The sequence below is a fragment of the Phacochoerus africanus genome, chromosome 8 (genome assembly GCF_016906955.1).
Source record: "Phacochoerus africanus isolate WHEZ1 chromosome 8, ROS_Pafr_v1, whole genome shotgun sequence".
In the NCBI taxonomy this organism is placed as follows: Eukaryota; Metazoa; Chordata; class Mammalia; order Artiodactyla; family Suidae; genus Phacochoerus; species Phacochoerus africanus.
In genome coordinates this window covers 159,418,279-159,436,555 of record NC_062551.1, presented here as the reverse complement: position 1 = coordinate 159,436,555, position 18,277 = coordinate 159,418,279, and the positions used below count along the sequence as shown (strand labels likewise).

The 18,277-nt window shown below is 37.8% G+C and overlaps 1 protein-coding gene across 2 annotated transcripts in view; it reads left to right on the top strand.

Annotated features, from left to right (window-relative positions):
* Positions 1-18,277, top strand: part of ZFYVE9 (zinc finger FYVE-type containing 9) — a 188,831-nt gene that overhangs the window by 130,788 nt on the left and 39,766 nt on the right. For both annotated transcript variants that reach the window (XM_047789117.1, XM_047789116.1), the window contains 3 exons: positions 1,902-2,022; positions 5,938-6,060; positions 8,861-9,016. In XM_047789117.1, coding sequence (XP_047645073.1) covers positions 1,902-2,022; positions 5,938-6,060; positions 8,861-9,016 — 400 coding nt within the window. The remainder of the gene's footprint in view (positions 1-1,901; positions 2,023-5,937; positions 6,061-8,860; positions 9,017-18,277) is intronic.

The following is an 18,277-nucleotide window of genomic DNA, read 5'->3' as shown; positions in this document are numbered from 1 at the left end:
TCTGTCATTGGTTATTACAAGATACTGAATATAGTTCCTTGTGCTATGCCATAGGAGCCTGTTGTTTATCTGTTTTATATAAAGTAGTGCTGTTTTATATAAAGTAGTGTGTCTCTCTTAATCCCAAACTCCTAATTTATCCCTCCCCTGCCATTTCCCTTTTGTAGCCAAGGGGAAATTTGTTTTCTTTTTCTTTTTTTTTTTGCCCTTTCTAGGGCCGCTACCATGGCATATGGAGATTCCCAGGCTAGGGGTCTAATCAGAGCTGTAGCCGCCGGCCTACACCACAGCCACAACAACACCAGATCCGAGCTGAGTCCGTGACCTACACCACAGCTCACGGCAACGCTGGATCCTTAACCCACTCACTGAGCGAGGCCAAGGATTGAGCCTGCAACCTCCTGGTTCCTAGTCGGATTTGTTAACCAATGAGCCATGATGGGAACTCCTGAAAGTTTGTTTTCTGTGTCTGTGAGTCTTTTTCTGTTTTGGAAATAAGTTCATTTGTGTAATTTTTTTTGGATTCCATGTATGAGTGTTTATCATATGATATTTATCTGACTTCACTTAGTATGATAATCTCTTTCATCCATGTTGCTGCAAATGGCATCATTTTGTTCTTTTTTTTTGGCTGATTAATATTCCATTAATCTTCTTTGTCCATTCATCTGTTGGCGGATGCTTAGGTTGCTTCCATGTCTTAGCTGTTGTAAATAGTACTTAAAGCTTCTTTTAAGTTATGACGAATATAGAGAGTAGAGACTAACTTTAATAGATCTTTGAGCATGCTCTATTAAATTAATTAAGTGGATTTAGCCCCACTCAAAATGTATTTTGCAGCATTATACTTTATTAAGTGTAGTTAATATGGTCTTCATATTAATGCAAAGAAAAATAAACTTGAAGTTTAATTCTGTTACATAGTAAATGAAAACTATATTTTATCAAAGTTAATTTTTTCTTTTTTAACATTATACTTTATTAAGTGTAGTTAATTTATCTTCACATTAATGCAAAGAAAAATAAACTTGAAGTTTAATTCTGTTACATAGTAAATGAAAACTATATTTTATCAAAGTTAATTTTGTCTTATGTTAGTAAAATATACCTAACATAAAATCTGTGATTTTTAACCATTTTTAGTTCCATTCATATTGTTATATAACCATCACCCCAAATTCTCAAAAGTTATTTTGAAAAAGCAATATCAGTAAGACTTTAAGTAGATCTCAATGCAGTAAAGTTTCAGAAATTACAAGAGAATACTGAAATTTTTCTACGGCAAGTTTTAAAAATATTTTTCTCTTATAGAAAAAGAAACCTTGGAAAAGAAAGTTTTAACCCAGGTTACAAGGCCTTTTCCTTCATCACTATGGTTTGATGATGCCAAGAGGAGAAACTATTCAATTAGAAATACTTTCATAGGATAAACCCAGTCCTTTTCGGAGTTCCCTTCATGGCGTAGTAGTTAACGAGCCTGACTAGGATCCATGAGGATGTGGGTTCAATCCCTGGCCTCGCTTAGTGGGTTAGGGATCTGGCGTTGCCGTGAGCTGTGGTGTAGGTCTCAGATGCGGCTCAGTTCCTGTTGCTGTGACTGTGATGTTGGCTGGCAGCTGTAGCTCTGATTCGACCCCTAGCTTAGGAGCTTCCATATGCTGTGGGTGCGGCCCTAAAATAGCAAAAAAAATTTTTTTTAAATAAAAATAAATAAACCCAGTCCTTTGGGAAACCTCAGGTTCTTGAATATCTGTGCTTTCAAAAAGGATAAATTCCAAATCTTCAGTTACATTCCCATTTGTAGTCTTGACTATATTGTGCAAAGTCTTATACTCTCTGTAATTAGAGTGCAAAGTCTTGAACTCTCTGTAATGCTCTCCTTACTAATTTGCTTTACCTAGGCGGATATTTCTCTCTTCTCTGGGAGTATAACTCAGGTTGGAAGTCCTGTTGGCAGTGCAATGAACCTTATTCCTGAAGATGGCCTTCCTCCCATTCTCATCTCCACTGGTGTAAAAGGAGGTATGTGGACTTAGACAGGGATACTTATAGATGCCAAATGTTGCCTTCTAATTAAGGGAAGGAGATAGAATTCAAGTGATAACTGTCCTTCTCTTCTCCAGCCAAAAAAAAAAAAAAAAGGTGACTTCTCCATACCATGAAAAGCATTTTTGCTATTACTGATTATTTTAGAGAAGATATTTATGTGTTTATATTATCATTTCATTTATTGGAAGGCTATAATATTATTTTTAATTGTAATGTTAATGTAGCTTATTGGCATTTTTTTTTTTTTACTTCAAAGCATATACTCTGAAGAGTTGCTTATAGTTCAAAGATTGGCCCACAAATACAGTCAACATTAACTTTTTGTTGAACTATAATACACGTTTGGAAATGCACATGTAATAAGTGGAGAGCACTGAACTTGATTAGCAAAGTTACCGTTCAGTGGAAAGAATGCTTATCTTTATGTGAAAGTTTCTTGTTAATAGATTCAGATCAGCATCCAGTCAGTACATTTTCAGGAGATGGGTTATCGTAATCTCGCCTCAGTAATATCCTAGTCTTCTACCTGGTCTCCTTGCCTTCAGTCTTTCTCTCCTTTATTTAATCTTCCACACTGGTGCCCATGGTCTCTTTAAACACAGATGTTATCATATATTGTTCTTGCTTAGAAAATTCAATGGGCTTACATCGCCTTCAGTATGAATTATTTACCTTGGCATGCAGTGTTCTTTTGTAGATTTATCTCAGCTATTTCTCTGACTTTATTTCTGACCAACACGCCAGTACTTTACATACATACTGTAGATTATACACTGTTTTCTGAATAGTCACATTTCATGCTTCCATGCTTTTCTTGTGCTGCAGAAAAGTGGGAAGAAAATGGACTTCAGAGCTGGACAAACCTGAGTTTTATTCCCAGTACCATTCCATTCTAGCCATATGGGCAAGTCCTCTATCTTCTCTGAATCTCTTTCATAGCTTAAAAAAAAAAAAATTACATAACTACACCTACTTAAGTGTCATTGTAAATATTAAATCGGATTTTCGTATTTGAAAGTACATAGCTAGAAAACTGGTAAAAAAGTAGGCATGTAATTAATATTTTTTATTATCTTCCTTTTCTCTGTCTAGAATAGAATATTCTCCTATACCTAGACTCCTTGAATAACTCCCCAAGCTTTTAAAATGCATGTAAATGGAAATCTCTGAATCTGCCTCAGCTGTCTTTGTCGTAGTGTTTCACATCCTTACCTCTGTTCAAATAGAAATTCTTAGAGACTGTTACTATATTAACACATTTTTCATTGTAATTTAGATACTTCATAGGTCTGATTCGTTGACTGAGAGGATGAGGCCATGCAGTCTAAATTCATGTTCGTTGTTTTCTGCTCCCAACATGGTGCTGGGCCTCTAGCAGGCTCTCAGCTGTGTTGGCTGAATGTATCTTACTGTCAAATCCAGCTTGGGGAGTTCCTGTTGTGGCTCAGTGGTTAACAAACCCAACTAGTATCCATGAGGACTTGGGTTTGATCCCTGGCCTCACTCAGTGGGTTAAGGATCTGGTTTGCCATGAGCTGTGGTGTAGATCGAAGACACGGCATGGATCCCACATTGCTGTGGCTGTAGTGTAGGCCATCAGCTACAGCTCTGATTTGACCCCTAGCCTGGGAACCTCCCTATGCTGCAGGTACGGCCCTAAAAAGACAAAAGACAAAAAAAAAAAAAAATCCAGCTTGGGTCTTAGAGAGTTGAACAGTGAACTTTCATATGAAATTAAGCATTCTTTTTTTTTTTTTTTTCTGGCCACATCTGCTATATGTGGAAGTTTCCAGACCAGGGTTTACAGCTATAACCAGGGTTACCACCGTGACAACAATGGATCCTTAGCCTCTTGAGCCATGAGAGAACTCCAAGCGTTCTTTTAATTGTGTCGTAATGCCTTTGCTCCTTTATTAGGACCCTCTAAAAATATTCTTTTGTAAGTAAATTTGCTGCTTAAGTTTTAAATTTTGTTTATTTTAGTAAATCCTAGATTAATAAGAAATTAAATTGGCCTACTCTGTTGTTAAAATAAATAAGATTTAAGAGTTCCATTTCCCTTTAAAAGTCACAACCATTATATCTAATTGTCAAAACCACTCTTACTAAAAGGTAACTAGTTTTTTTTATTTTTTTTGGTTTTTTTTGCTTTGCTTCTTAGGGCTGCACCCAAGGCATATGGAGGTTCCCAGGCTAGGGGTCGAATTGGAGCAGTAGCTGCTGGCCTATGCCACAGCCATAGCAATGCAGGATCCAAGCCATGTCTGCAACCCACACCACAGCTCACGGAAACACCGGATCCTTAACCCATTGAGCAAGGCCAGGGATCGGACCTGCATCCTCAGGGATGCTAGCCAGATTCGTTAGCTGCTGAGCCATGATGGGGACTCAAAACAGCAACTGCTTTTCTTTTTTATTTTATTTTTTTGGCTGTGCCTGTGGCATGTGACATTTCCCAGACCAAGGATCAAACCTGGGCCACTGCTGTGACAATGCTGAATCCTTAGCCTGTTGCACCACAAGGGGACTCTGCAACTAGTTATGTATATTCACTTACTTAAACCATATTACTTTCTCTTCACTAAAATTTTGCTGTTTTGTATTCCAGTGGAATAACTCCATTAAAGTTTTTTTTTTTTTCTTAGTATTCCTCTTTCCAATAAATATTTTCATTGACAGGGCAGACATTTCCTATAACATTAGAAAAATATTTTTTGGTTTCTTTTGGTCAGTGGAAAATGGTGTTATTTTGTTCTATTTTGCCATCCCTTGATGCATTTCATATAAGACCAAACAACATACAACTTTCAGGTTTTTAATTCCTTTCCCATATCTTTAGATTCTGCAGTGGTTATTCCCCATGATTTTAACTTCAAGCTGAGAGAACTCCACCATTCAAAATACAGTGGCTAGAGTTCCCGTCGTGGCGCAGTGGTTAACGAATCCGACTGGGAACCATGAGATTGCGCATTCGGTCCCTGCCCTTGCTCAGTGGGTTCACGATCCGGCGTTGCCGTGAGCTGTGGTGTAGGTCGCAAACGCGGCTCGGATCCCGCGTTGCTGTGGCTCTGGCGTAGGCCGGTGGCTACAGCTCCGATTCAACCCCTAGCCTGGGAACCTCCATATGCCGCGGGAGCGGCCCAAGAAATAGCAACAACAACAACAACAAAAAGACAAAAAAAAATGCAGTGGCTGAGCATTACATACTGTATTTGCAGAGATTAAATAGGAAGGGTTCTATGCAGCCTCAAGTGTTACCTTGGCCATGCTCAGAATCTGCTATGTGATTTACTGCTGATTTTGGTGATATACGTACTGAACTTTCTTGACTTAGAGGAATTTTTTCATAAAACCAGTTGCTTGTAATGCTTTTATTTTCTGGGTGCATTTTTCTGAAATTTAGTTTTTTAATAGTAAAATATCTCAATACTACAATAAGATATAGAGTATAAAAAGTAGGAGTCCCCTCTCCTTCAACCCCTAGACGTCCTTTCTAGAGATAACGAGTGTATTATCACTTTCTTGTATATTATGGATTATTTTAAATGTTGTTCTTAGAACATATAATATGTGAAATTCTTATCATGATAGTTGGAGGATCTTTGGCAAACCAGAGTTGTTTTTAGACAATGGCATAAAACATTGTGTGGAGAAGTCTATACATAGGATAGATAATCATGTTACCATCCAAACTGGACTAGATCACTTTTGAAAATGAAAGGGGCACTTATTAATAGAACCCTGGGATAGAAGGTATAAACTCTACCTATTGCTTATCTAATCAATTGCTTATTTCTTTCCTGTGAATAGTTACCCCATTCCTCCATCAGATTTCTTGCTTTCTTTATCTCTTTAACCAATTTCTTGCATTGTTTTCTCCCTTTGCAGACTATGCTGTGGAAGAGAAACCGTCACAGATTTCAGTTATGCAGCAATTGGAGGATGGTGGCCCTGACCCACTTGTATTTGTTTTAAATGCAAATTTGTTGTCAATGGTTAAAATTGTAAATTGTGAGTTTGAAATTTGTTTTTTAAAATTAAAATGAGATATCGATTGATAACAAATCTTTTAAAGTAGTATACGTAAGTACTTTTATATAGAGCCACATCTTAATGAAAACTGGGCACTAAAGAAGTTGGTTTGTGTAAAATAATGTATCCCAGAGGACAACTGTGAGACTAACTGAGACACTTGCTTTTAGTCAAAGAGGTGAGATAGGTGAATTCTCCCTGGAGGAATCTAAGTTCTTTCTGAGAACTTTCTGGGTATGCTAACTCACAGCTCAACATCAGAATAACTGAAGGTCTATAAATTATCCAGGAGGGTCATTTTACATACTAGATTTAAATCTCAAAAACCTTAATCATGGTGCAAAACCTTAATCGTGGTGCAAAACCTTATTGGGACAACTGTTTGTTAACCACGCAGTAAAACTTCTGTCCATCACAAGTTAAGATTCAGAAAAAACTTGTCAATTCTTTTTTTTTTTTCATTTATAATGATTTTTATTTTTTCCATTATAGCTGGTTTACAGAGTTCTGTCAATTTTCTACTGTACAGCAAGGTGACCCATTTACACGTACATGTATAGATTCTTTTTTCTCACATTATCATGTGCCATCATAAGTAACAAAACATAGTTCCCAGTGCTATACAGCAGCAAGAAACTTGTCAATTCTTGATGCTAGCTTCTTATGCATCAAAATGAGAGAAAAAGATAGTAATTTAGAATCTTGAACCAACATGGTATTGGAAAATAGAGAATGTTAGTAGGTAGAGTTTTGGAGAATGGAAGGACGCTTTGGGGAAACAGTCTTCCAGTTCCCACTGTACATTTGCCTTAAGTTGTCCTTGGAAACGAGAAATACTAAATTCTTTAGAGGGTTAAAATAAATGAAATGCAAGTTTCTGGTTTGCTTGCTAATCACATCCTTGTGTGTTTGGCCAGTTAGTAATACTTGCCACCTTTCCTTCAAAGATCATATTGTAAAATAATTTTACTTGAAATTTCAATTTACCAGGAGTTCCTATCATGGCTTAGTAGGTTAAGAATCTAACTAGTATCCATGAGGATGCAGGTTCATTCCCTGGGCTCGCTCAGTGGGTTAAAGGATCCGGCATTGCCATGAGCTGTGGTATAGGTCATAGACGTGACTCAGATCCCAAGTTGCTATGGCTGTGGTGTAGGCTGGTGGCTACAGCTCTGATTTGACCCCTAGCCTGGGGACTTCCATATGCCGCAAGTGTGGCCCTAAAAAGACAAAAAAAGAAAAAAGAAAGAAATTTCAATTTACCATATCTAGTTTATAAGTTAGACTTAGAAAAATAGCTAACCTAGAATTCCTTAAGTGTGTACCATCTAGGATAGATGATACAGCACTTTCTGTTTAGCTATATAAAGAAACAATTCCTAAAATGAACAAAAGAGATCTTTTATTAGTGTTGATTTACATGGTTATATCCATGATTTTATTTGAATCTTTTTTCAGTTCCACTGGGGATCTTATTTTGTTGGAATACAAAAGATCAAAGTATAAGTTTTGAGGAGTTCCCGTCCTGGCTCAGTGGTTAACGAATCTGACTAGGAACCATGAGGTTGTGGGTTCGATCCCTGGTCTTGCTCAGTGGGTTAAGGATCCTGCATTGCTGTGAGCTGTGGTGTAGGTTGCAGACACGGCTCGGATCCTACGTTGCTGTGGCTGTGGCTTAGGCTGGTGGCTACAGCTCCGATTAGAGCCCTAGCCTGGAACCTCCATATGCCGTGGCCTAGAAAAGACCAAAAAAAAAAAAAAAGTATAAGTTTTGAACATTATTTTTAGCTACATAGGCTTGTGCTGTTGTGACTCTGTTTAACCTTAAAGTGAAGAAGTGGGAATAATTAATGCAGAAAAGCCATTCATTTCACCTCTTTTTACATAATGAAGCTAACTAAAGTCCTGTTGCTGTCTATCTAGAATTTTCTCACAGAAAGGACTATAAATAGCTAGACTCAGTCACAGATTCAATTTAATAAGTGTACATAAAAATATATTTTCTTTAGGCTACAGCCTGAACCCAAATCTATAATACAGCCTTTTATTTTTTTTCTTGTTTCTAGATTTTAATTAATTATTGCCCATGGTAAAATGATTTTTAAAAATAAAAATCATTTAAAAAAAAAAAAAGAAAGGGAGTTCCCATCGTGGCTCAGTGATTAACGAATCCAACTAAGAACCATGAGGTTGAGGGTTCGATCCCTTAGTAGGTTAAGGATCCGGCATTGCCGTGAGCTGTGGTGTAGGTCACAGATGTGGCTTGGATCCCAAGTGGCTGTAGCTGTGGTGTAGGCCAGCGGCTACAGCTCCTATTAGACTCATAGCCTGAGAAACTCCATGTGCCGCAGGTGCGACCCTAGAAAAGCCAAAAAATAAAAATAAAAAAGAGAAGGAGCTAGAGGGAAAAAATATATAGGTGGGGAAATATATCTTTTCATCATTATAGCCAAGAATGAGTAGTTTATTTTTAATGGAATATTGTTTCTTTTAATACTTACACCTCTTTATAATAGGAGTTAAAAGTTTTTAGTGTAATTTCTTTCACTGTTCTCGTCCTTTCCAATTGTTTTTCTAAAATATTTGCTTAGAGTCATTGGTATGCTTTATTTTTTGCAACAGTTCTTTGGCTCAGTGCAGTGACAATTCACAGTTGAATTACATATTCAGTATGATCTATTTTATTCTTTAGTGTATTATAGTAAATATTTCTGTGAATTTTTTAAGGGTAAAGATTGAGAAGAATGTCTACATGTGTATGTTTTTATTTCATCTTTAGATGTGAACAGGAAGTGCTGGTGTTTCACAACCAAGGGAATGCATGCAGTGGGTCAGTCTGAGATAGTCATCCTGCTGCAGTGTCTACCGGATGAAAAGTGTTTGCCAAAGGATATCTTTAATCATTTTGTGCAGCTTTATCGGGATGCTCTAGCAGGTGGGGATACTTTATGACTCTGTCTGCACCCTTTATAGATGGTAACAAATTTTTAGACTCAGATGCAAAATAATAGTCTTAAATTTGGAAGCCTGGTGTTTGGCTTTGGTATTATTGGCAGGTTAGAACTTGGCATAGTTGGAGGAAGTTATAAATTATAATACTTTACCTGGTACTGTTGTGTTTTGTTGTTTTTTTTTTTTTTTTTACAAAGGGTAGAGCCAAAGCTGTAAGATAAACCATTGACCATGATTTTAGAATATTTTTCCTTTGAATGGCTTATGGAACATGATATTGCTATCTAGTGGAAGGAAGCATAATGAGAACTTATTACTTAAATTAATATTTATATAATCATAATGCAAATAGTCATTTAATTTTCAAGTTTCAAAAATCACTATCGTGGACAACTTAATTATGGTTTGAAAATAAATTGTAACAATGTAAAAGTAAATGCATCACTGTGAGAAAGTGGAAAAAGATTAAAAGATACCTAAATAAAGATATACTATTAAAAGTTAAGAGAGAAGAAACATACTTAAGTATCACAAAGTTAACCTAGTTCTGATTTAACAGAGGAAGTAAGAAGTAGTGTAATTGAGCTAAATACTCATTTATCATGATAAAAATAAAAAAATAGTATCTGTAGTTGATAAATAGAGAAAGCAGTATGAGAACTAAGGCAAATGAATAATAAAGAAGATTGTCTCCGACAGACAAGGCTGGGTTGGGGTGAGGGTGGCCAAGGTATTAAAATTATTTTAGGAGTTCCCATCATGGCACAGTGGTAACAAATCCAACTAGGAAACATGAGGTTGCAGGATCCATCCCTGGCCTCACTCAGTGGGTTAAGGATCCGGTGTTGCCGTGAGCTGTGGTGTAGGTTGCAGATGCGGCTCGGACCTGGCGTTGCTGTGGCTCTGGCGTAGGCCAGTGGCAACAGCTCTGATTAGACCCCTAGCCTGGGAACCTCCCTATGCTGTGGGTGCGGCCCTAAAAAGACAAAGGACAAAAATAAATAAAATTATTTTCATATATTACTTGATGTTTTATAAATATATTAAAATAATAAATTATTCATATGTTCTGAATGCAAGTAATTCCCCTTATGGGATTCTGTGCCAAAGAAATGAACTGAAATATAAAATAAACTTTGTACATGAAAGTGTTTATTGCACCACTACTTAAATTTAACACAAAAATTTATAGGCAACCTAAATGCCCAGCTATAGGAGAAAAAATTAAATGTGTTATACTTTTTCGATGAATGCATCTTTTTTAGAATATTTTTTAACTACTAGAAGTAATATTTTTATGGAAAATGCTCTTGAAATGAGTATAAATGCATGATATAAAATTGCACTTTTAGGAGTTCCCTGGTGGTCTAGTGGTTAAGGAATCCAGCACGGTTACTTCTGACCTTGGGTCACTGCTATAACAAGAGTTTGATCCCTGGCCCAGGAAATCGTGTATGCTGCAGGTGTGACCAAAATAATTTGCCTCTTTAGTGTGATTATAGCTTGTGCATAAAAGATTATTCTCTTGGAGTTCCCGTCATGGCTCAGTGGTTAACGAATCCGACTAGGAACCATGAGGTTGCGGGTTCCATCTCTGACCTTGCTCAGTGGGTTAAGGATCCGGCATTGCTGTGAGCTGTGGTGTAGGTTGCAGACATGGTTCGGATCCCGAGCTGCTGTGGCAGTGGCTTAGGCCGGCGGCTACAGCTCCGATTAGACCCCTAGCCTGGGAACCTCCATATGCTGCAGGAGCAGCCTAAGAAATGGCAAAAAGACAAAAAAAGACAAAAAAAAGATTATGCCCTTATGTCGTAAGTAGTCTCTATAGTTGAGGTGAAATATAGGAAGGCAAGGTGACATTTTAGAAATTGACCAGATGATACCTGTGAGGTACAGTTCAGTCCAAAATATATGCGGTTAATTTGAAGTCATTTGGAGCCTTTAGGCCTAAATTTCATCTCAGAAATTACTTGAAATATTCATTTTTCCCCCTCAGTTTGAATGTACTCACATGTAAAAACAGAAATGGGGAGTTCCCGTCATGGCGCAGTGGAAACGAATCCAACTAGGAACCATGAGGTTGTGGGTTCGATCCCTGGCCTCTTGCAGTGGGTTAAGGATCAGGCTTGCCATGAGCTGTGGTGTAGGTTGCAGATGCAGCTCGGATCAGGCGTTGCTGCGGCTGTGGTGTAGGCCAGCAGCTACAGCTCTGATTAGACCCCTAGCCTGGGAACCTCCATATGCCATGGGTGTGGCCCTAAAAGGACAAAAGACAAAAAAAAAAAAACCAAAACAAAAACCCCCAGAAATGGCATTGGGGCTTGCATATGAGTAATTGCATATTCATATGGTTTTTGCAAGGGCACCAGGCACTAGGGCATGGGAGGTTCATGAATGTCTTTATTAGGAGTTTGTCCTTTATTCTGCAGGCAGTGAGGAGCCATTGAAAGAAATGAGAGACATAATCAGATTTGCATTATAGGAAGATGACTCCAGAAACATTATGAAAATGGATCAAAGACTGTCTGATAGCAGTTAGAGCAGTTAAGAAGCAATTACAGTGGATAAACAAACAAAAACTTACAGTGGATGAGCACTAGAATACTGCATAACAATGAAAAATAAACTGGTGATATATACAACAGCATGACGAGTCTCACAGACTAATCAAAAGAAGCCAGACACAGAAAAAGTACATATTACATAATTACATTTATATGATTCTCTGCAACAGTGAAATGAATCTGTGGTGAGAGAAATTAGGTCAATGTTTGCCTGGGGTGAGGTGGAGGTGCAGACGCTGGAATTGATTATAAAGGGGCCCTGGCTGCCCTTCTGAGTGGACTTTGTTCTTATTCACTGAGACAGTGAATAGAAGAGCAGATTTGGCAGAGGAGTGGAAGATGAGTTCTCTGTTCATTGTGTTGAATTTCAAGTAATGGCAGTAGATGGTGATATGTAAATGGAAAATGCATATATGGATAAGGATCTCAGGAAGAAGACCTGGGCTAACATAAAGATTTGAAAGACCCAGCATTTACCTGATAGTTTTAAATTACCGTTGTGAATGGGTTAGGCCATTATGAAGAGGCTGGAGCTATGAATGGAGCTCTAAGAAACACCAACAGGGAAAGGGGTGTGACACAAGTCATTAAAATATGTTTACCACAAATGGTTGCTCATTTTTAAAAAGTATCCCTATGTATCAGTAGAGTGCATTTTGAAGTGTCAGTTACTTGGAACTGATGGCAAGGCTAAAACTAAGGTCAGACTGTAATACATCCAAGCTGTTTTTAATGTTATCTGTGAAGTGAGAGCATGAACATATCTATCAAAGTAATATTTCAAATAAGCATAAATGAGTGAGCTATAAGCATCTCCCCTTGAATAAGAATAATTTTGTAGCTCATAAAATATTGGAACTAGTTAGGTAAATTAGATTATCTAGTATGACCTCTTCATTGTTTAGATGAGGAAAATGAGACCTAGAAGTGTGAATAGATTTCCCAAATCACAGACCTAGTTGATGACAGAATTACAACTGAAGTATTCTTTAGTTTATGTCAGTTGGCTCTGTGTATATATTAATAGCACAGCAGTTTTTAAAAAAACATGCACATAATACCTATGTGCTATGCCTGTTTTATTAAGAATCTCATTTTTAGATAATCAAGATAGAAGCTGAATGTATTATTTCAGCATGATTTTTTAAATGGAAACATATTTTAAGTGTTTTTAAATTATCCTGTTCATTATTTTTCTTCCTCTGTGACACATTGTGTGGAATTGGCAGGTTGGCCTTAAATTTTCCCTGAGTATAAAAGCCTTGAATACTCTTTTCGCTTGCCTACTGGTTTCTCCATCATAACTCACTCAAAAGGCTGCAGAAGCCTTTGCATAAACTCTTGTTATAATTTTCTATGGATTTTTAATCTAAACTACATATGTTAATAATAATATGTGTGTATATATGTGTGTCTATGTTTACATAAAAAAAAATTTTATTACGTGATTGATCATGCTTTCCACAGTGAGGAGAAAAATTGTATTTTGTGAAGAGTGTCATTCTGAGAGTTTCAAGATGCCTTTGGTTATTGTAGTGCTATGAGAGATTCTAGATTGTATTATTTCTCCTCCTCTCCCCTCTCTTTTTCTGTGTTTTATGCTTATGTTTTGCAAACAGACTTTAGAACATGAATTTGAATGAAATGGGAATTGTTACTTACCAAATTATTTTTTCGGAGATAGTCTCTGGTTGTTTCCCTCTCTTACAAACTTTTACTGGCTTTGTGTTGTCTTTGTGTTGCCTGTAATAAACTGTGTTTATTATATACTTCCGCTGAAGCCAAACTAAACATTTCTTGGTTTGTTATGTACTTTGGTGATTCCCTCCTTCATTGCCTGTGATCGTGATGCCCCTCCACCACCAGGCTATTTCCCCAGAACCTCACTATCTGAATCCTGTCTGTTCTCTTACGTTGTATAAAAGACCTCTTTCTCCATTCTTCCCTGATGATTTTCCCAGAGAGAGTCAGTCTCTTCTTCTGAACTCCTTTAATTATCTTTAAAAATTATTTGGGGAATTCCTCTCGTGGCTTAGTGGTGACAAACCTGACTAGAATCCATGAGGATGCAGGTTTGATCCCTGGCCTTGCTCAGCAGGTTAAGGATCTGGCGTCACTGTGAGCTATGGTGTAGGTCACAGATGCGGCTCAGATCCCAAGTTGCTGTGGCTGTGGCATAGGCCAGCAGCCACAGCTCCTATTTGACTCGTAGTGTGAGAACTTCCATATGCTGCTCACGCAGCCCTAAAAAGCAGTAAAATAAAATAATTTGGTATGTACAAAAGTGTATAAATATATATTCATAATTGTTCATGTTATAAAGGATAATGACAAAACTCTCAGTTTGGGAAATAAAAATGACCAATCCGGAGTTCCCGTCGTGGTGCAGTGGTTAACGAATCCAACTAGGAACCATGAGGTTGCGGGTTCCGTCCCTGCCCTTGCTCAGTGGGTTAACGATCCGGCGTTGCCATGAACTGTGGTGTAGGTCACAGACGTGGCTTGAATCTGGCATTGCTGTGGCTCTGGCGTAGGCTAGTGGCTACAGCTCCGATTAGACCCCTAGCCTGGGAACCTCCATATGCCGCGGGAGCGGCCCTAGAAAAGACCAAAAAAAAAAAAATAGACCAATCCACTGAGGCACCCTGATTTCCAGACTTCCCATCTCCAACTAGAGTAACCACTGTCTTCAATTCGGGTTAAATTTTTCTTGCTTTTCTTTTTAATTTTATCACAGATGTTTGCATCTCTAAGGATTTAATATAGTATTTTGTATTATATTTTGTATTTAGTATTTATACAAATGTTATCACACTGTGCACATTTTATATGCTTTTGCTTTTTTCACTGCAGCATATGTTTCTAGCCTTCATTCGTGGTTCTAGTTCTAATTCATTCATTTTCAGGCTATTGTTTTACACTGACGTAATTAAACATAGTTTATTAATTTTCTTTGTGATGAACAGTTTGCTCTTCTTACCAGTTTACTATTATTCAGACATTCTTTAAATTTTTGTACAGGTACATTTAGGAGTAGAATTGCTGATTCGTGGGTATGGGTATCGTTGACTTTATTAGATGATGTTAAATTGTTTCCCAGAGTAGTTTACCAGTTTATATATATCTATCCCCAGTTTCAGTGTATAAAAGTTACCAATGTTTGGTATTACCAGTTTTAGTTTTTGCCGGCCTGGTGGGTATAAAATGGTGTCCTGTTTTGAATTGGATTTCACTGATTATTAATGAGGCTGAGCATGTGTTCATGTATTTATTGGGTGTGTATGTTTTGTCTTCTTTGGCAAATACGTCCCTGTTTATGTCTTTCACCCATATTTCCCTTTGTTAGCATTCTCTTTGGGATTATTTTAATTTTTTCAACATAAATATTCAACTATGACTTTCCTCTGATAGTTATTCAGTATGTATTAGTTTTCTGCTGTGTATTTCTAAGCTACAAACTTAGTGGCTTGAAACAATACAAATTTATTACCTTATGGTTTCCATAGGATAGGAGTCCAGACACAGCTTAGCTGAATCTGCTCAGGGTGCCTCAAGGTGTTGGCCATGCAGGGCTGCTCATTTGGAGCCCAGGGTCCTCACATTGATGGCAGAATTCATTTTCTTACAAATCCCCATTTTCTTATTTCAAAGCTGTTGGTTGGGGAATACTCTTGGCTCCCAGAAGCTGCCTGCAGAGGCTTCCTTGCCTCCTGGCTCCGTAGATAGTTTACAACTTGGATGTTTTCTTTCTTCCAGGTCTTCAGGAGTGTGTCTCTGCTTTGACTCTCTCATCTCTAGACCTCGATTTAAAGATCTTTGTCAGGCCTACTCTGATAATCTCCCTATTGATAAAGTCAGAGCTTGTTGATTGGTAACCTAATCATGGCCCATGATATTTATAGGTGTTTTCCTCACTCAAAAGGAGGGGATTAGGAAGTTCCCATTGTGGCTCAGGGGTAAGGAGCCTGACTAGCATCCATGAGGATGTGGGTTCAATCCCTGGCTTCACTCAGTCGGTTAAGGATCCGGCGTTGCCGTGAGCTGTGGTGTAGGTTGCATATGTAGCTAGGATCCCGTGTTGCTGTGGCTGTGGTATAGGCTGGCAGCTGTAGCTCCAAATCGACCCCTAGCCAGGGAACTTCCATATGCTGCAAATGCGGCCCTAAAAAGCAAAAAGAAGGAAGGAAGGAAGAAAGGAAGGAAGGAAAGAAAGAAAAAGAGAGGAGGGAATTAAACAAGGCATGTACACCAGAAAGCAGGTAGAATTCTGCCTACCACATAGAATTTCTGTCCTCCCAAACATTCGTTATAACCTTTGCTATTTTTTACTGTTGTTGCTTATAGTTTATTTTTTGTAAAAGGAAAAAAAAATTATATTCACTTTTCAGTATCAGTATCAAAAATCAATATCAATATTCAATTCAGTCAAAATTATTAATTAAATTTGCCATTATATTTTTTTCCATATCGATGGTTTCAGTATCCCATGTTTCCATTTGGTCTTGTTTTTCTTGCTGAAATGTGTCTTTTGTTTTGTTTTGTTTTTGTCTTTTTAGGGCCACATCCGCAGCATATGGAAGTTCCCAGGCTTGGGGTTGAATTGGAGCTGCAGCCGCTGGCCTACACCACAGCCACAGCAACGCGGGATCCAAGCAGTGTCTGCGACCTACACCACAGCTCATCAAAATGTTGGATCCTTTAACCCACTGAGCAAGGCCAGGGATTGAACCTGTGTCCTCATGGATGCTAGTCCAGTTCATTACCCCTGAGCCACAATGGGAACTCTCTGAAATACATCTTTTTATTAGTTCTTTTGGTAAAGAGCTATAGTTGTTAAACTCCATTGGTCTTTGTGTGTCTGGAATGTTTTTATTTTGCCCTCACTCTTGAATAATTGGTTACAAAATTCAGGCTAATGGATTTTTTCCTTCACTCTCTTCCTTCTTTCTCTCATCCCTTCATTTCTTCCTTTACCTCCTCTTAGCGAGTAGTTTGAAGTTACTGAATCATTGTCATCTGGCATCTCCTACAGTCTAGTTTTTTTTTTTTTTAATAGATTGTTATTTGTCTTTTCTCTTTATTCTTGATTTTCTGTAAGTCTGCTACTAAAGTTCTCTATGAGTTTTTATTAGTCAGGTTTATGAGGTATAATCTATATATATATAATTATATTTACCTTTTCAGACATAGAGTTCCATGAGTCTAGACAGATACAGTCAGGTAACAACCACCAATATCAAGATACATAATATTTTTATCATTTCTAAACCTTATCTCATGTCCCTTTGTGTTTATTGTGTTTGAGCCCCTCATCTTCCTTACCCTCTGCTCCTGGCAGCTAGGATTTTATTTCTGTCCTGCAGTTTTGCATTTTCCAGAAGGTTATATAAATAGAATCTCACTGTGGTGTTTGGCCTATTTCACTTAGCATAACGCTTTTGAGAGTCATCCATATAGTTGAATGGATGTATGTATCACGATTTGTTTATCCATTCACCTGCAATGTATGAAAAGTTCCAGGTATTCTGGATCCTCGCCAGCACTTGATATTCCCTTCTTTTAAAAAATTAAAAAAGGAGTTCCCGTCGTGGCGAAGTGGTTAACAAATCCGACTAGGAACCATGAGGTTGCGGGTTCGATCCCTGGCCTTGCTCAGTGGGTTAAGGATGAGCTGTGATGTAGGTCGCAGACGCAGCTCGTATCCCACATTGCTGCAGCTCTGGCGTAGGCCTAGCAGCTTTAGCTCCGATTAGACCCCTAGCCTGGGAACCTCCGTATGCTGTGGGAGCAGCCCTAGAAAAGGCAAAAAGACCAAAAAAAAAAATTTTTTTTTGCCTTTCTAATCAGTGTGTAGCGGTATCACCCGTGGTCTTAATTTGCATTTCCCTAATGACTAATGAAATTGAACATCTTTTCATATGCTTATTTGCCATCTGTAGCTCTCTCTTTTTTTTTTTTTTTTTTGCCCATTTAAGAATTGAGTTGTTTTCGTAATGAATTTTTAGTACTTTATAAGTTTTGGATACAAATCCTTTATCAGATAATGTGTTTTGCAAATATTATGTTCCAGTCTCTGGCTTATTTTTTTAATTTTCTTAACTGTCTTTCAAAGAGTAGAAGTTTTAAATTTTGATGAAAGTCCAATTTATCAGTTTTTCTTTTATAGTTTACACTTAAGTTTCCTAAAAAATATTTGCCTTAACCCAAAATAATGAAAATGTTTTTCTGAAAGTTGTATTATTATAGCTTCCACATGTAGATCTGTGATTCTTTTTCTTTTCTATCTTTTATTTATTTATTTATTTATTTTGTCTTTTTAGGATTATACCTTAGGCACATGGAAGTTCCCAGGCTAGGGGTTGGATTGGAGAGGCAGCCACTGGTCTATACCACAGCCACAGCAGCTTGAGATCTGAGTCGTGTCTGTGACCTACACCACCGCTCACAGCAATACGGGATCCTTAACACACTGAGCGAGGCCAGGGATCAAACCCCAGTCCTTATGGATACTGGTCAGGTTCATTACCCTTGAGCCACGACAGGAGCTCCCAGATCTGTGATTCATTTTGAGTTAATTTTTGTACAGGGACTTGAGTTAAGTCTTGACATTTTGTTTGGGGTGTGTTTGTTTGTTTGTTCGTTTTTGCTTTTCAGGGCTGCGTGTATGGCATATGGAAGTT